Source organism: Lepidochelys olivacea, assembly GCF_965140295.1.
Source record: "Lepidochelys olivacea isolate rLepOli2 genome assembly, chromosome: 14".
NCBI lineage: Eukaryota > Metazoa > Chordata > Testudines > Cheloniidae > Lepidochelys > Lepidochelys olivacea.
This window is the reverse complement of record NC_140424.1, coordinates 9,348,851-9,368,562: the sequence shown is the minus strand read 5'-3', so window position 1 is coordinate 9,368,562 and position 19,712 is coordinate 9,348,851. Positions and strand designations below refer to the sequence as shown.

At 39.2% G+C, this 19,712-nt stretch overlaps 1 protein-coding gene across 1 annotated transcript in view; it reads left to right on the top strand.

Moving 5' to 3' along the window:
- The first annotated feature begins 2,336 nt into the window (after positions 1-2,336).
- ATAD5 (ATPase family AAA domain containing 5) overlaps positions 2,337-19,712 on the top strand; it is a 29,948-nt gene continuing 12,572 nt past the window's right edge. Inside the window, exons 1-13 of the mRNA XM_084646610.1 lie at positions 2,337-2,575; positions 4,522-6,335; positions 7,124-7,211; positions 8,874-9,038; positions 9,809-9,953; positions 10,557-10,641; positions 12,934-13,115; positions 14,007-14,164; positions 14,475-14,628; positions 14,871-15,173; positions 16,243-16,339; positions 19,260-19,345; positions 19,558-19,703. Coding sequence (XP_084502736.1) covers positions 2,510-2,575; positions 4,522-6,335; positions 7,124-7,211; positions 8,874-9,038; positions 9,809-9,953; positions 10,557-10,641; positions 12,934-13,115; positions 14,007-14,164; positions 14,475-14,628; positions 14,871-15,173; positions 16,243-16,339; positions 19,260-19,345; positions 19,558-19,703 — 3,489 coding nt within the window. The 5' untranslated portion in view covers positions 2,337-2,509. The remainder of the gene's footprint in view (positions 2,576-4,521; positions 6,336-7,123; positions 7,212-8,873; positions 9,039-9,808; positions 9,954-10,556; positions 10,642-12,933; positions 13,116-14,006; positions 14,165-14,474; positions 14,629-14,870; positions 15,174-16,242; positions 16,340-19,259; positions 19,346-19,557; positions 19,704-19,712) is intronic.

Below are 19,712 nucleotides of genomic sequence, written 5' to 3'. Positions count from 1 at the left end.
TTCAAGGCTATCTATGTTCATGCAGGCCCATCACTGAAAGGAAACACATCATTATAATTATGTTGCATAAGACAAATACATTGATACCTACAATGAATTACCATTGAACGTATTGCCACATTTTACATGTCTACACACTAATAAACTAATAATTCATTAGAGCAATGAACATACACTCATTGCATTACAATGAAACTATTTTTAATTTCAAATTTAAAAGTCGCTTTGTGCCTCACTTTCCCAACTAGAAAATAGAGATAATAGTACTTTCTTTCCTCTCTTTCCTGGGTTGTTGTGAAGATAAATACCACTGAAGATTGCAAAGCACTTAAGTCCTAAAGTAATGGGAGATAGATAAGTACCCAGGATAGATACAGAGTAATAATTACTTATATGATAAAAAGAAAAGGAGGACTTGTGGCACCTTAGAGACTAACCAATTTATTTGAGCATAAGCTTTCGTGAGCTACAGCTCAAATAAATTGGTTAGTCTCTAAGGTGCCACAAGTACTCCTTTTCTTTTTGCGAATACAGACTAACACGGCTGTTACTCTGAAACCTTACTTATATGATGTATCTGGCCTTGCAAAAATCAACTTGTCCAATCATGAGGGACAAGTAATTTTTTTCTTATACACTTAAGGCCCTGATACTGCAAGTAACTCCATCTGGGTTGACCTCTACACTATACTGACCCAGGCCCTATCATATTATATTATAGTAGGTCCCATTATGTTAGGCAATGTACAATAACAAGAAGCAGACTCTAAACAGACTCGGCTAACAAATGGTGGGAGGAAAAAGTGAGGCATAGAGAGGTGAAGTGACTCGGTGTCACACAGCACGTTAGTGGCAGAATAGGGAACAGAAACATGCCTCCTGAGCCTCAATCCAGTGCATTAGCCACTAGCTCATGCTGCCTCTTCTCTCATATATATCATTTTATTTAGGACCCATGACACGTGCAAACTTACACATGTGCTTGATTTTAATGCACCATGAGTGGTTCACTGAAGTTTCACAGTGCATTAAGTTAAACACACACATAAGTTTTTGCATAATTAGTCTTATTTTGCAGTAGTACCCAAAAGTATGAATCAGGACTGAGGCCTTACTGTGCTAAGCACAGAGGAAGCACTGCTTCAGAGCTCATGGCTAATCAAAAGACTCAAATCATATTTGAAAAAAAAATGTTTAATGCAGCTCATGATTTTGGGAAGACAGCAGGCACTCCCCAGTACCCAAAACTCTTGCCAGGAAGACCTCTTCCTAAACAGTCCTTAGCCCTTCTTTTGGGCTCAGCTTCTTCCCCTCCTAGGCTCCGGTCTGTCCCTTCTCACCTTCTACTGTAAGTCCCTAAACCATTGGGTTGCAGGGTAGAGACCCCAAACTGCCCACTCTTTCTTTCCCAGGGTCTTTTCCCACCTACCCAACTCAGTCTCCTCACTGGCCCTTTTCTGGCTGTCTAGCGAGCCTCCTCTCCCTCTTGAGCTGAGGATGCACTCCCAGATTGCCTCTGAATGGCCTCAGACAGCCATTGTACATACAACAAACCTAGTTCTTACACATGTGCTCCTCCAGCATGTGACCCAGCTATCTTTCATTACTGCCACCCAAACCTGGCACAGGTGAGCAAGCCCAGCCCCCTCAGAAGGCCAGCTCACTCGGACACTGATGGTGTATTGTGGGGGGGCCCCCAGCGTGATTTCAAGGGCCAGGAGGCAGTGGCAGCATGTGACCTACACTCCGCACTTAGAATCATAGAATAGCAGGGTTGGAAGGGACCTCAGGAGGTCATCTAGTCCAACCCCCTGCTCAAAGCAGGACCAATCCCCAATTTTTGCCCCAGATCCCTAAATGGCCCCCTCAAGGATTGAACTCACAACCCTGGGTTTAGCAGGCCAACGCTCAAACCACTGAACTATCCCTCCCCCCCTCTCTAAGGAGAGGCCAGTTAAGACTATCTCCTCTGGGACCCCCACCCCGACGTGACTGAGATGAGGCCATTTTGCATTTGCAGAAAGTTTGGCCTCTATTACTTCCCATTTCTACCTTCCGTTTCTACGTCAGGACGCTGTGCGCGCTCCACCCCCCTTTTCATCAACGTGCAGGCGGCGCGAAAACCCAACTGACAGCGAGAAGCCTCTGCTTCGCCGCGAGACCTCGGGACTCCACGAAAGGAGGAGGCGTGACCAGTTGGCGCTTAGACCACGTGACCGTCGGAAGGCGAGTCCCTGAGGCGGCCCGAGCCGTGCCAGCATCACGTGATGCTGGAAAGTCTTGATGTGTAGGCCTGCTTGGGTCACGTGGACCCGTTGGCCTCGCCCCCCCCCGTCGCGCCGGGCTCTGCGAACCTGTCCCGCGCGCGCTTTTTTGCCTGGGTTCTTCCGTCGCGCGTTAATTCCTGTCAGGCGGCTTCGGCCGAGCCGGGCGCTCTTGCCCCATGGCTCTGGGCCAGGGGTCTCCCTGGGACTGAGGGATCCTGCTTCTCCCCCTGCCGCGGGGGGGGATGGTGGGGAGAGTGACCATGGCCGCGGAGGCTACTTCTGCCCCGGGGAAGGACAGTGACGCCCCGGTGAGACACCCGCCCCACGGCGCGCTGTGCCGTGGGAACTGGAGGACTCGGGAGCTGGGGCCCGGCTGGGGAAGGCGGGTGATTTGGGGTGGGGGTCATGGCGCCTGCGGGGACTCCGGGGCAGGGTTCTGGCGTTGAAATGCGGGGGAGGGGGAGGGCTCTGGGGGCGGGAGTCCTGGTCCCACTGTTGTGGTGCTGTGAGGTGAGTCTTCTAGGTCAGGGGCTGTGGGGCCTTGTCCTGGGGCACGAGCAAGGAGTTGGGGTGCAGCGAGGTGAGGGACATGTTACTGGGGGGGTGTTTGGGGGGCTGATGGGGGTAATGTGGTGGGACAACTCAGTGATGTGATGAGGCAGGGACGGTCTTGCTGTACAGCACCTAGCGCAACAGGGCCGTGACTGGGGCTCCTAGGCACTCCAATAAGACTAATAATGTTAATAAAGTGATGGTTTGGTATTGCCGTCTGAAAAGGTTCAGGGGCTCTGATGTGGTGCTGTGGAACAGCTTCACAATGCGGCATTGTGGGTTTCCCGTGGTATGGTATTGCAGTTTACAGATGTCCTGGTTCTGTGGGATGTATGTTTCATGCTGGTGCTGCATCAGTAGTTACTGTGGGGGTTGTTGGTTGTTTGTTTTGTTTTTTTTTTACTGTGTGTTAAACATCTCCAAATGCTGAATATTATTGAGCTAAGACATGAAGACTCAACATGAAAATGTTGTCCTGTTGCATCCCACCAACCCAGCAGCCCAGTGGTAAATGTCAAATAACAATTGTTACCTTGAATTTATACGTCTCTAATACTACCAAAGTTATGGTTAAGTTTTTTCATTGATAATGTTTGTGGATTCCCTGAAGGCTTAAGGAGTCCACTCAATTTATCTCCTACAACAAAAAGTGTAGCAAAGTGTAGTGTGTTGTTGATATTTAAGGCCTCGTCTACCCACAATATTTTTATTGATTTTAATTGTTTTGGTTATGAGTGTGGTTGATTTTTACTGAAATAGATAATTTGTACACCCTACTATAGAAACAGTTATACTGGTATAAAGATGGTTCCTTATTTTAGTATAGCTTATTACCATAAAATTAGGGGAATAATTTGTACTGGTTTAAGGACCTTTATACTAGTACATCTGCATCCACTCTAAGGGGTTGTACCACGTTAATTATACTGGTTTCCAACCAGTGTAAAGCAGTACAAGAACTGAGTGTAGACCATCCCTTACTATCAAATTCACAGGCAAATGCAAGAAGCATAATAATTTATTACAAAATAATGACATTTGTACATTGTGAAGTTGGTTCAGTAATAGTATGACAAATCAGTGGTACTACTTATATATTGGAGAAAGAAGTAACATTATTTTCTATTTATTGAAAAAAATTAGAATGCTTAATTTCTTTTCCTTGAGACATATTTTAATATTAATATTTGCATTTCAATAGTGCCTTTAGGCCCCAATCAATATCAGGTTTGACTAGGTGCTGTACAAAGGTGCACTTTGGTCACTGCCCTGAAAAACTTAGTCATAGATCATTTTTCTTGAAGATAGGCTTCCTTAACTAAGGTAGTCCAGGATCCTTTCAGAGCTGTTTTAGGCCCTGATCATGCAATTAACTTCCTGCAGGCAGACCTCTGTGCAGAGTCTCACTAAAGTCCTTGTGGCTGTGCAGGGGTCTACCCTGCCGAGTGAATTTCAAGTGAGCTTCCCTACCCAAGTTGCTGGCTAGTTTTATCTAAAGTTGAAACATCTGTTGGAAAGAGTGTAGTAATGTTGAAATGCACCAACCTATGAGCTTTCCTTAGAGAAAAACTTGCATTTTTCTTTTATCCTGTTAAATAGTTTGGCAATGTACTGTTCAGTGTTACCACCTTACATACCTCATTAGTCTAAGTAACTATTACTCATTGTTAAAACTAACGTTGATTTTTTTTCTTTCTTATAGCCATGCAAGAAGCGAAGAGAGGAAGATCCCCCTATAAAAACAATTACAAAATATTTTTCACCCTTAGCAAGAACAGTGGATAAAGTGTCACCACCAAAATCTAACAACATATTGGATTATTTTAAAAAGACTTCTACAAATGAGAAGACCACTTTACTCATTGGAGTTGGAGAGAATAAAATAAACCAATCTTACCAGCTGTGTGTTGATGATGGCAAAGATTGTAAATCACCTTTGAGACCTTCTTCAAAATCTTTTTCAAAGCTGAAAAGGAGAGGGAAGAGAGTTAATTTAAATAGCAAATTAGGAGATATTAAAACACCTGAGAATCAATGTGTGATAGAAATCAATAGCAATGACAGTACAGACATGATGAAACCAAAGGAAGAATGTTTAAATACAAGTTTTATTGCTAACAGTGCTTCTGCTTTACTTGCCCAAAAATGTGTAGAAGAATTAGCAGCAGATAATCAGCAAAGCAAAAACTCTTCAAACACTGTCACCTACAAAAAAGATGCTAAAAAAACTGGATCGGAACTAAATGTATCAAAAAATTACCTAAAGAAATCAAGGAAGAGAAAGCACAAAGATGATACTGATTTGTCTGAAAATTCCTCCACTGAAAACCAGCTGAATGAAAAGGAACTCAAAGATAAAAAACAAATCACATCTTCTAAAATAATTGAAAGTAAGAGTACTGTAAGTAATTCAAGCCTTGAAGTTAATGTGGATAAGACATCACAGTTAAATGATAGTACAGTCACAGTGTCATTTGAGGACTTTTTGAAAAGTCAAGGAGAAAATAAAGTGGATCAAATTCCAGAAACCAGAATGCCAACACTAAACAATTTTATTATAGCAAGTGAAACAGACAAAAGTGGTAGTACCAGTGACCCTGAAAATGGCGAGGAGTCTCAGCAACTACCTCTTAGGACAGTAACTGTCCTTGCACAGATTCATCCCATTCCCCCAAAATCTCCCTCTCTGCTAAAGGAGCAGAAGGTTTCTAGGAAAATAGCTTCTATCTTTTTGAAGCAAAAAGGGTATGAAATAGAAAGAGAAAGCAATCCATCTGTTTTAGAGATTGAACAGACTGAACAAATGACTCAGAAAAGAAAATCTAATGTAGTTATAGAGGAGGAAGAATTGGAGTTAGCTGTACTAGAAGCTGTAGGTCCTGAGGCTATGAAGCCAAAATGTACTGTAGAAGAAAGACATCAGTTTATGAAAGCTTTTAGACAACCAACATCTGATACAGTAAAAAGTGGAGTTAAAAAAATACCTGGAAAACTGAAGGAAGTCAGTGAAAAGCCTTCAAAACAAAATGAGGGAATGGAAGAAAGTGAAGCAGCCTCAAATACAAGACATGAAAGTGAAATGCCAAAGGATTATATTGACCAGCATTCACATTGTAGTACCAAAAAAAGTAGTACTACTAAGGAGAGAACTAATATGCTTAAAAAGAAAGGAAAGAAGGTTTTGGAGACTAAAGAAACAAATGTTCCAAATAGTAGTGGAAATAACGAAAATACTGGGGCTAATGCTCATATTAAGGAAAAAACCTTAGATATAAGAATCTTATCACATCCGAAACAGAATGAATTAAGGAGGAGCCTAAGGCAAAAGAAAATTGAAAGCTTCAAAAACATTACACCTGAAAAAGCTAGGATTAGTAATACTGTTTCTGAAAATGCACTAGGTGATAGTCCCCTATATGCTTCCACACCAAAATCAAGCAATAGATCCTTGAGGAAAAGTAACATGTATAAGGCTGAGGTGATTACAGTGCCCTTTGATGCAAAGAGCCCAATAAGGTAAAAGTTTGCATTTTTAGAATATCTGGTATATTTTGCCATGGTAAATAATTTTTATCTACTAGAATGGTTGCTTATTTATATAAATTTCAGCATTAAAGGTGGGATATAGATAGTAAGTGGATTGAGAAGCATTCCTAGGTTTCCTATAGACTAGTGGGCTGGTTGAATAGCAACATGGAAGAACTGAACTTTTGACTGGTCTTAGAACTGGTAGAGCCCTATGCTGCAGCTGCTGTATATACCTGGAACTTTGCAGCATCAGGTCCTTAGTCCAAGACTGGAGATTCATTTCTTCCATAGATGAAAGAATATTGTTACATTCTGGAGCATGTTTGCAGTTTTGGCATATGGGAAGATGTTGTAACTTTGGCTAATCTGTTGAAAAGCGGATCACAATAGGTGAGTAGAAAATGGTGTGCAAGATTAAGTATCCTCAGACAGCTAAGAATTCCCTCCTACATTTCCCAAGTCAAAATTCTGATTTTTTTTTCCAGGTTTCGTTTTTAAATCAGTGGAATGGGATAGGGAAGCAAAAGTTCGTATTCTGTGTCTGAAAGCGTTAAGAATAAATGAACTACAGTAACTTGACACACATAAATAGTCTCTCTCTGACATGAATGTTAATGTCATTTGGGTTTATGCCTGTACTCAAAGGAAAAATACATTTAGCTCCTTTATTCATTAGGATTTTTGCCTCTGACAGCAGTCAGTCTTAAATTCCAATGACTCTGGAGACTGAGGCCTCCTTTAAAAAAAATTAATTTCATGATTTTTTCCTTGTTTAGAATGAGGTTTACTCGAATAAATGCATCTAAAAAATCTGACAAAGCTGAAGCAATGGAAAATGAAGAATTTACTCCAAGAAATATAAAGGTAGCTTAAATAATCAAGTCTGTTATGTGTTTGTTTGAGAAGTCACTTGTAGAACATTAAAGTAAATAAGAGTAGCACCTTCTTGTTCCCAATTGTGTAAAGTTAATAAACAAAAACTTGAAAAATCCATTCACCTCAGGTGCAATGGTAAATGAGGGGACCTACATCTTGAATTATTACAGAACTTAAGGTAAAATTTTAAAAATAAAACATATTTGGAAGATGAGTGTAATCAGATGCAATGTCTGTCTGCAGGAAGATGGATCCAGTGGCATAAGCTTTACCAAGGTACATCTGAGTGAAATGGGACTTCTGTTTTACTGCTGTTACTCAGGAAATGTGGAAAGCAGTAAAACTGTGAACAATCATGTCAGGTTCCTGCTGTAGCTTGGGAAAGTCATAAGTAGCAACTGAGACATCCACTGGAATTCTTAATTAGAGAAAAAGACCCAAATACTGAAGGCTGTGGGGAGGAGGGAAGGGTAGAGTTGTTGATATCTCTTCTTGACAGACATCACTGAGGAGGCTGTGCAGGGATATCAAGAGCCAGAAAGCTCCTTCTCTAGCTGCTTTGAGGAAGGGAGTGAAGCTTCAGTTATAAGGCATCTTCTGACCAGAGGCTGATACAAAATAGAGTCTCCGATCAAGGCCCAGGTACAGCCCCCTGGCAAAAAACTCAGCATCTTGTTCCAAATAAGCAAGGTTGGGCTTTTTGTCACCAACCAGACCTCGCTGGTGGAGCCTCCCGGCTTCATTCATCTCTACTTCTGGCTCATAGGTTTACGCCTCCAGCATGGGTGGGCTGAATTTGGTTTCAAGTGGACAGATAGCCAGTATACAGTTGTGATGATGATGCAGTACCCTTAGTCTTGAACATGTTTCAGTAGGTGTGAAGCTGCTTTCAACAATGTACCTGAGAAATCTTTATCAGAATGATATTGTAGTACAGTTATATGGCAGAAACAAGCCACCTTAGACTTGGCACTGCCTGGCATTCTAGGTGGTATTTTCAGCAGCAGGAGCAAAGATTATTCACAGAGACCCAAGTGCCTCCAGAACTGGGTTGATCATATTGGGGGCAGTACAAGAAAGCTTAAATTATTATTGCCTGTGCTCTAGTTGTTCGTTTCATGGATAAATTACAAAATCTCTTTGTATGGCTGTCAGTTAGGCGCCTTTCATGGGCGGTAAATTATTTAATTCAATGTTTATATCTTGTCTGCTGCTGCTCCACACTTAATTGTCTGTCTGTCTATCTATCAGTAATCCCTTCCCTTCTGCCCGATCACTTGTGTGGAGTCTTTGTGAAAGCGGTAGCCAGTGATAGCAATAGACTTGTAAGCGTTATGGTCCTCATGATGATCGCAGGTTTAGCCAATATTCTCTATTTTGGGGAACAACCTATGGCCTGTGTCATACAGAAGGTCAAATTAGATTATCACAATGGCCCCTTCTGGCCTGGGTATCGGAGTCTCCTGATAATGTGCTTGCGTAAGATGGCACCAAATAAGATTTCCCTTAAGGAAAAACAGTGATTCCCATAATTGTATGCAGCATGAGCTTTAAGAATGATGTAATTTATGTAGACTGATTTTTATTTAAATGTAGAATACATGGCTATAAATGGTCAGACGTTTTTGTTATTTTGCACTTCGTTGATAGATGAGCTATACTTCTAAAAATATATCTAAAGCGAAACAATTGATTGAAAAAGCAAAGGCCATACAACATAATAAATCAAAGGCTAATGAAGACACCCCAACACCTGTAAGACGCTCGTCTCGACAGCAAGCTCTTGCTGAAAAGAAAAAATTCCAAGAAAATGAAGTAAGTTTGCAAATTTTGAGTAGTATAGAATCCGTATTGCTTTTAAAGTTTAGATATTCTCATTTAAGCAATAATTTAGTTTTAATGTCTTACCCTATGTACATATTTCTGCTGTGGGATATGTGAAGTGAATGCTGATGATGTGGTAGCATAGTTTTGGTTTTACACTATTAACTGGTATGAGCTGGGTCTGAAGATTAAGGGATCATTCCTGCAACCACATGGGCTGTGGAATCAGACTCTTAACAGGTATTGGACATAGCTTACTATAGTGTTCTCATTGAGGTTTTTACTTTGAGTAAAAAATGTTAATTTTTTTAATCAGGAAACCGGTCATTTAACCAGAAGACGCAGGATCTTGGTTTCTTTAATATCCCTAGTAGTTACAACCAAAAGGGATGGGGCATGCCAGAAATATATGACCTATAAGCGTGACAGAATGACGTCTCATGGCCAATCTTTGAAAAAAGTTCTAAAATCACACCAACTTTCAGAATATTCATTTTTGTAGGAAAAAAGCTCACTCGTGTACTTGCTTCCTGAGCTGATTTTTCCCCCCTAAAACTTAGTCTATATACCCCTTTGTAGGAAATACAAGTAGAACTATTACATAGAGCAATTTTTGAGCTTTGCAACAGTGTCTAATTTATCAGCTCCAGCAATACCTATCACGAATTGGTAGGGTTCACAATTGGAAACAGTAAAAGGAACAATTTGGGGGAGGAGGTTGTATTTCATTTTTTATCAATTTCTTTTTGTTTCCTGTCCAGGATTCAGTGATAATTTTAGACTCAAGCCCAAGTATTACCACTGCTTCTACACAGAGTGTGGAGAAAAAGCAAAAGAAACTTCGAAGTTTAAATGATGTATTAGGGAAAAAATCTAGAAATATGAAGGTTACTAAGAGCTCGCACGGTAATTGGATTTAAATAAACACATTTAATTTTTATTTCAATGTATAAAGTGCCAATCTTGAACACCAAGACCTCCTTTGACTTCTGATTTGTGTGCTACACTAATATATAATTAACAACAAAGAAACTGTGTATGAGTCCTCTTGACAGTGTGCTTTAAATAGAATAGAACAATTTTGGAAATCTCTAATTTAAAGAAACTAAAATTATTTCTGGTACTCCACCATTCCTCTTTGTCGTCCTGCTAATTTATGTGGTTTTATAATCATACTTTTATACATTTGTACTGAAGGAGAAGCTGACTGTGCACAGATTACTGTCTGACTCGCAAGGTAAAAGTGAAACTAGAGAAAAATATTTTACAGTGCTAAGTAAAATATTTTTAGACAGAAGTTTTTAAGTTGACAGTGTCTCTAGAGTGAGAAAGCTTTAAGGGAATTAAGTTACCGAATAAGTCTTTCATGAAGAAAAGTATATTAGATTTTAGGAATATTGCTATACATTACACAAAAATATCTACTAGGGAGATGAAATTAGGATGAAAACATAACAGTAGCAATTATTTGGATGTTAGTGCTAATCCAGATCTGCTTTCTTTTTAAAGGAAAAATAAGAGTCCCACCTTCATTCCTGGGCAAAAAAGCTCAAAACATTGCAGATGAACCAATTGTAATTTTTGATGAAAGCAGGTCAGTCCAGTACAAATTGTATGTATGATTTATTATAAATTAATTCTTTCATGGTCGTATTGAAATATCCAGGTTTCTTTGTGAGCCTGTCATGTTACTACACTTTGATGTGTACTTTAAATATTATGTAAAAATGTTTATTCCGGTGTTTAACCACTCTCACAGTTAGGAAGTTTTTCCTAATGTCCAACCTAAACCACCCTTGCTGCGATTTAAGCCCATTGCTTCTTGTCCTATCCTCAGAGGTTAAGAAGAACAGTTTTTCTCCCTCCTCCTTGTAACAACCTTTTATGTACTTGAAAGCTGTTATCATGTCCCCTCTGTCTTCTCTTTTCCAGACTAAACAAACCCAATTTTTTCAGTTTTCCCTTCCTTTACTCCAGAGTCATTTCTAGACCTTTAATCATTTTTGTTGCTCTTCTCTGGACTTTCTCCAATTTGTCCACATCTTTCCTGAAATGTGGCGCTGAGAACTGGACACAATACTCCAGTGGAGGCTTAATCAGCGCGGAGTAGAGCGGGAGAATTACTTCTCATGTCTTGCTTACAATACTCCTGCTAATCCATCCCAGAATGTTTGCTTTTTTTGCAACAGCATTACACTGACTCATATTTAGCTTGTGATCCACTATGACCCACAGATTCCTTTCCGCAGTACTCCTTCCTAGGCGGTCATTTCCCATTTTGTATGTGTGCAACTGATCATTCCTTCCTAAGTGGAGTACTTTGCATTTGTTCTTATTGAATTTCATCCTATTTACTTCAAACCATTTCTCAAGTTTGTCCAGATCATTTTGAATTTTAATCCTATCTTCCAAAGCACTTGCAACGCCTCCCAGCTTTGTATCATCTGCAAACTTTATAAGTGTACTCTCTATGCCATTATCTAAGTCATTGATGAAGATCTTGAACGTAACCAGATCCAGAATCGATCCCCGCAGGGCCATACTCGTTATGACCTTCCAGCATGACTGTGAATCACTGATAACTACTCTCTGGGAACAATTTTCCAACCAGTTATGCACCCACCTTATAGTAGTTCCATCTAGGTTGTATTTCCCTAGTTTGTTTGAGACTGTCATGCAAGACAGTATCAAAAGCTTTACTAAAGTCAAGATATACCATATCTTCTTAAAATATGCCTTAGAACTGTGGGAACCAGGAAGTTGAGTGTATATTCCATTTTTAGGTTTGTTACTCTTAGTAAACCTTAGTGCTTAGCAGAGATTGTAATATGTAAATTGTCTGTGGTACTGTTCAGGGCAGCTATACCTATATTTGCCCTCAATGGTCCAGCAATGGCACCCACTCTCAGGGTTTCGGCTCCCTTGTCCACTTCCTCTTTCTGGAGGAGACACGTATGCCTCTCTCCTGTCCAACAGGGGTATCTCCAGGCTGAACAGTTTCCTGCCTTCAGTGTATTATTCCCAGCAAAGACTGTCTAAGCAGGTTTCTTTTTGCCCTCTTTTCAGAGTAATAACAGTGTAATTGCCCACAGTTACAAGTTACCACACAGTTCTTACTAAGCAAGCATATTTTATTCTTAAGGTAAAAGCACAACAGGGAAAATATATTAAAAACAATAAAGAAACTAAATGCATGCTGATAAGCTTACCAGAGTTCAACCCCTCATAAAAAAAAAAAAAAAAGGCTCTGGCAGAAGTAGTCCTTCAAATCCCCACCTAGGGATTTTTTTGTTTCATGTTCATCACAGCTTCTACCCAGAACAAGCACCCAGTCTTATGGGGCCTCAGTAGGCCGAAGTCTTTCCAGTCCTTCCCTCAGGGTGGGGCCCACCATGGACCAAAGGTCCTGTCCTTTAGCTGGATCAGAACAAAAGCCTTGAGTCAGTTCATCACCGAGTTATTTATCCCTATGTCCTTTCTTTGTTTGTTGGTCTCTAGAGAATCCACTTTGAACCTTTGAAGAGACCATGGATAGGTAATCAGTTATACAATGGGTCCCCTCTTCAGGGCGAAGCTTCAAAGGTCTGATAATCAGAAGAATTATGTTAACATATCCCCCTTCTCCTAGAGAAGTTATATGCAATTTCACAATAACGCATAAACAATTTCATTTTTAATACAATGGATACCACAGGTATTAAAGTTAATTCAGGATTGCATATCTGTCACCGTCTGGGATGAGTCAAATTGCTGGTAGGGATAAGTAAACTTTATCCGTATTAAACACTGTTGTGAACTCTGCATGCTTGGTAGCTTGATTGCTTTTCATTGTTTGACTTATTTCAGTTTCACAACTGTTTCATTGTTTCACTTATTTTATTTAAAGCCAAGATACATCTGAAAATTCTCAAGATGATGAGCAGTTCAAAGCAAAACGTGAATTTTTGATGAGTGGTTTGCCAGAGTCTCTAAAAAGACACATTGCAAAGAAAGCAGCGGTATTAGAAGCATACTCTGTGGCAAGTTGCTGTTTTCAGACGGTCGTCCATGTACAGCAGAAGGATGATCGTAAGTTTTTATTTGTCTGTGAGCCTGTGTAAATTCAAGTAGATCTTAAAGAGATATGTTGAAAATTTAAGGTTCAAAGACCAAGCTTTTTAGTATAACTACGATGGAATAATTGGCAGCTCCTACTTTTTTTTTTTTGTGTTGCAGTAACAAAACTAAGTAAGTTTATTGGCATAAAAATAGTCTTGTCAAATACAAATTTTAAAACAGAGCTCAGATACTTCAGTAGTATGGAACATATAAATTCCTAAGTAGACAAATAGCATGTTTAAAAGTTTATAATACATAATAAAATAGGACTTGAAAAAGCTACTTATTTAGAGAGTAAAAATCTTGCTTTTGGCCAGGTGGGAAATGGAAGCAGCTGATTCTTTTCTGAAAGGAAACAGAATAAGAAAAAACAGAGCAGTCCAGGTGCTGCTACTTCTAACATTGAAAGAAGCTTGGAGAAAAGGGACCCCTGGGCTGCTTACTTTTTCCATAAGAGATGAGGGATTGTGCTGTTATGCTTTCTTTAAGAGGATGAGAGAGAGGGACCAAAGTAGTTGGAGCAGTAGCTGTTGTCTTGAAGAGGAAGGAGTATGACTGAATTTCTCCTGGAGGGGATCGGACTGGGGGAGTGACAACCTTGCAAAGAACTAAAGGAGCCCAGAATGTATTAAGAGGGGTGGGGAGAGCCCAGGATCACTTGGTGGGAGGAGGAAGTATATGGGAGGGTATCCAGAATTGTTTAGCTGGTGGGAACGTGAAGTTGATAGGGATGTGAAGATGTTGCAATGTAAATTAAATAGGCTTGTTTTAGAGGGTATAGCAGTTACTTCTCACTTGGTCTAGGAGGCTGAGTTCATGGATTAAGGACTTTTTCTTAACCATGTTTCAATTCTTACATAGGTTGTGTGGTGTGGAGGTTGACATCACCGTCCTGTCCTCTTCTAACCAAGCTAAGAGAACTAAACATTGAAGTAACTGATGTCACAAAACTCCCTATTTCACTTGGTGAATTCTCAGTTATAAATTCAAAACCTAGTGGCAACAATTCTTCAATTGTGGTTTGTATTTTTATCTTTTATTGCAAAAATAACTAAGGGTCAATCAAAGTGGCTTACATTTTCAGGGCTTTTGTTCTTTTACAAAATCCGGTGGCCTTAATTAAGGCATCTGCCCATGATTAATTTATTTAACTCAAAGTTGGTTAATGTAGCTTGCTCCTTCCTTTATAGCATGTCAAAGGGTATGTAGTCATTGTGCTTAACAAACTAGTTAAACAATTCTGCTATAATAGTGAATTTTTTTATGTAGGTTTATTTGGTCAATGCTTTGGGGTATTTTGAATTGCTTTTTATTTTATATTTATTGCAGTTGTCTGGACAGAGATCAGCTTTTCCCAAAATAATAAGGAAGTATTTGTTGGAAGAGATCAGATCTTCTAACTCACAGTTTCCTGTGAGAAAAGTTTTTTACCAGTTTCTGAAAAAGCAAACTGAAAATGTACTTTTCAAAAATAAAAAACAAGGTTAGTAATGTATATAACTAAAACCACTGATGACCTAGAAACAAGTAAATTTCAGGACAATTTAAATGTTTTTAAAAATATATAAATAGAAACATGATCTGAATAAAAGTACAGTAATCTTATTTTGGGTCATTGTGATTTTAAAGTATTTCTAAAATTTTAGGAAACAGTGAGAAATGTACTGTGTCAGTACATTTTGAAGTTTTGAAATGATGTAATGCATTTTATTCTTTGTTGATTAGTATGCATAAAGGACCATGAAACTATAAATTCTGAACTAGATCAAATAAGTTCTGAAAATCAGAAAGAAACCAAGAGGAAAAGAAAAAAAACCGAAGAACACAAATCAAAAAGAAGAAAACAAATTGATAATGTAGAGACTGAATTAAAATCCAAAACTCGCAAGAGCATAGTTACCCAAGTATCCTGCATAAAGCAAGCAGACACAGAAAAAGTAACACACATGGAAACAAATAAACCCCAGGAATCTGATGTTAAAACAACAGAAGACAGTGAACTTGGATCAAAATTAAACCCTGTCTCTGGTAACTTTTTATATTTGCTACTTAAATTCTTAGAAAATGCTCCCATATTAAGTGAATGGACCTAGTTGAGGCTCATGGAATCCCCACAGTGTGCTGCAGAGCACAGTTCCAAATGGTCTCTTCGGCAGATCCACAGAGGAGGAATGGAGGAGAGTTGGGAATGTTGTCAAATGGATAAGCCACTCTGGAGATAATGGCTTAACCCCAGAATGGAGTGATTAAATCAAGGCAGTATAAATCATGATTTAAAGTACTTGATTTAGGTAGTGTTGGTTGCAAATGTAGCAGAGTCTATTTGCTTATCAATTTTGTGTTAATTTATGCTGTTCCCACAGCAAGGATGTTAATGAGCTCCTAGATTTGTCTTTTTCATTGTATATAAGTATTTTAAATGTGAAACTTTTTTTTTGTAGGAAAAAATCTTTCAGTAAAACCTGAAATTCTATTGACAACTAGGAAACTAGTCAAAGAAGCAATATCTCCACTGTAGAAATTTAAGACTATATGAAATGGGAAGAAAGTAAAGAACTAGTAACATGCAGATAAAATAGCTGATTTTAAATTTAAAAAATCCTGTTAAATACTGATTTTTTTATAACTATTTTCATCCTGCTTAACCCGTGTGTGTGTGTGTTAGGCCCAATAAAGGGGTAGCTGGGTGAAATTTAATGGTCTGATATGGATGTCCTTTCTGGTCTTAAACTCTATGAATCTATGCATGGAGTCTGTCATGAACTTGGATGTGTTTGTGTGCATGATCGTCCAACAGGGTGAATTCCGTTATTTCTTTGCCTTTACCCCCCAACTTTCATATAGTCCCCTGCACACAGCCCACTTACACAGGCTGTGTGCAATGACCAGCATTTGGCTTTAAGCACTTGTTGTGAAGTGTCTTGGCTCTTTTTTTTTGTTGTGTGAGATGGTCCATTTTCCCCCTTCTTGTTCTCTTAATTCCGGTGTTCCTGCAAAAAGTCTGCTATAAAACTATCATAAAATTGAACTCAACTTGCTTAGTTTTTCTAGATGCAGAAATGTTTTTAATGGACAATTTCTATTTTCTTCACTATAGGTGGTGAAAAGGAAGATGTGCTCTGGACAGAAAAATATCAACCTCAGAACTCCAGTGAACTTATAGGGAACTCAACAGAAATAAAAAAGTTACACAGGTCAGATATGAGAAAATGTATTCTATTGTAAACCTATAATTGATTTTAATGAGAGTTTTTGAGACTGTCCCACATGGCATTCTCATAAGCAAGCCAGGGAATTGTGGTTTATACTAAATTACTACAACGTGGATGCAATACTGGTTGAAAGACCATACTCAGAATAGTTATCAGTGGTTCACTGTAAGACTGGGAGGATGTCCCACAAGGGTCTGTCCTGGATCCAGTATGATTCAATAGTTTCATTAATGGTTTGCATTACGGAGTGGAAAGTATGCTTATGAAATTTGCAGATGACATCAAGGTTGGACAGGTTGCAAGCACTTTGGAGTACATAATTAGAATTCAAAATAGCCTTAACAAATTGGAGAATTGGTCTGGAATCAACATGATTAAATTCAGTAAAGATAAGCAAAGTGCTACACCTGAGGTGAAAAAGTCAAATGCACACCCACAGATTGGGGAATACCTAGATAGGCAGTAATACTGCTGAAAAGGATCTGGGTGGTTGAGTGGTTCACAAATTGAATGAGTCCAGATCTACACTATAGACCTATGTCGGGTGCGAAAAATCCACATGCCTGAGCAACGTAGTTATATTAACCTAACCCCCTTGTGTAGACAGCACTATGTTGACGGGAGAGCTTTTCCCATCAACATGGCTACCACTTCTCAGGGAGGTGAAGTAACTATGCCAACAGAAGCAGCTCTCCTGTTGGCATAGTAGTGTCTTCACTAAAGCTGCGCAGCTGCACCGCTGTAACACTGTACATGAAAACAAACCCTGAGTCGTCAATGGTGATGCAGTTGCAAAAAAGGCTAATATAGTTCTTTTGTGTATTAATATGAGTGTTGTATGTAAGACATGGTAGGTTATTGTCTTTCTCTACTCAACATTGGTGAGGCCTCAGCTAGAGTACTGTGTCCAGTTTCAGGCACCACTTAAGATGTGGATAATTTAGAGCAGTGGTGGACAACCTGCAGGCCGCGCCACTTCCCACAGCTCCCATTGGCTGGGAACGGTGAACTGCGGCCACTGGGAGCTCCGGGCGGCTATGCCTGCGGATAGTCAATGTAAACAAACTGTCTCACGCCCCGCCAGTGGATTACCCTGATGGGCTGCAGGTTGCCCACCACTGATTTAGAGGAAGTCCAGAGGAGAGCAATAAAAATGATAAAAGGTTTAGAAAATCTGGCCTATAAGGAAAGGTTAAAAAAAACGGGCATGTTTAGTCTTGAGGAAAGATGACTGAGGGGAGATCTGATAAGTCAAATATGTTAAGGGCTGTTATAAAGTATATGAGGATCAATTGTTCTCCATGTCCACTGAATGTAGGACAAGAAGTAATTGGCTTAGTCTGCAGCAAGGGAGATTTTAGGTTAAATATTAGGAAAAAGATTCTAACTGTAAGGATAGTTAAGCACTGGAATAGGCTTCCAATGGAGGTTGTAGAATCCACGTTGTTGAAGATTTTTTAAAACAAGTTAGACAAACACCTGTGAGGGATGGTCTAGGTATACTTGGTCCTGCTTCAGTGCAGGGGGCTGGACTAAATGACCTCCTGAGGCCCCTTCCAGTCTTACATTTCTATGGTTCCGTTGTCTTAACAAAATAATTCTGAACATCACAATACTGGGGTCTTTTTTAAGGTCTGCAACGTTTGGTATTATGTTGCAATAAGATTTTTGCAATACTGTGGAAACAAGTTTAATGCCAATTGATATAAAATGATCTGCTATCCCGAAGTTTTTATGGTAGCGTGTTGGAGTCTCAATCAGGATTGGGGCCTTCTGGCACTAAAGCACAATAGACACTGAATTTCTACATTTGATTCTGGGATGGAGTGAAATGTTTCCAATGTTCAGGCTTGCTAGTATTTCAGTAAACTTGATTTTGTCAGACTGATAGCAGTGGGGACTGAAATCTTTTATTTATACACAATGGGCATAACATGTGCAATAGGAGCCAGAGCTCTCCCATGGTTTCTTACACATATGCCTCAACCTGATAGATATATTATAAAATGGAGAGTATTTGCAGGGTGGAGGATGGTTTAGTCCTCATGATCATCCAATCCTTTTTGCTCTTCTTTTGAGACTGCCTAGATGGGTGCTAGTTATTGTGGTGGCTCTTCTGATAAGGACACCTAATTTTTTGGTTGCATCTATCAATGCAGTTTCCCAGCACTTGTCCCCTAATGATGAAACTGCCACCATAATTCATGTCTCAGACACCATCAAATAGTTGTTTTATGGTAATGATTTTTGTCACAACCATTTGTGCTATATTAGAACTTTTCATTTATGATGCAAATGAAAGGCTCTGCCATTTAAACAAATGGTAACTAATTGCAGTCCAGGTTGGTGGTGACTGCGACTAAAAGATGTTATCTGACCGGTGTTTTGGGCATCTGTAGTAAACTGAATTGATCATCATACTCCTGGATAAGTGTCCCTGACTCAACACCACTATGACCACAAAGATTGCTGCTAAAGAGAACATACTTTTAAAATGCATGTTTAATATTTAGACCATCCTCTGTAATCATGGCAGTTTCAGTTTTAGTAATAGCATCAATTGTGCCTTAACAGTAAAATGGAATGTTTCTGGGGAATAAATAATTCAGATTGTGAACTCAACAGAACCCTAACAAAGACCTACATTGAATGTTTTACTAAAAACATTTACTTTAGAATAATAAACTACTAATCGATCTGTTTGATCGGTCTCACTATTCTCTGTGGTTTATTTCAAATTCTTCTTGGGGGGGAAAAAAATGAATACAATTGTTTCTACAATTGGCTAGGATAAATGGAGAGTGGAGAAGGAATCCTTGAAGAGTTCTGAGCTATTCCATCTGAACTTGGGTCAGTTTATTGAGTAATATTTAATATATCTGTTCTTGTTTTTTTTCTGTAGTTGGCTGAAAGAATGGAAAAAAAGAGCTGATTGGGAAGAAAAAAGAAATCAGAAGAGTGAGAAAGATGACACTGAGAGTCAGCAAGGTGCTGGAATCTTTTCAATATTTTGCAAAATATTGACTTTAAAAGACATACAATCTTTGTTTGAAAAATATTTTAAATTATTGGGGGTTTTTTAAATATGGAAAGTATTCTATGTTCGCATTGTCTTATTTCCCTCTGATGTGAAATGGCTAGACTTGATAATCGTTAAAATGATTATTAAATTGTTTCCTTTGGTTGAAATAATTGTGTAGATTCTATGGACAGCATGGATTTTAAAGATGACAAATCTGAGAGTGAGGAAGAGAATACTCTCTGCAATACTGTGCTGATTACTGGCCCATCAGGGGTGGGAAAGACTGCTGCAGTGTATGCTTGTGCTCAGGAGCTTGGTTTTAAGGTTTGTTTG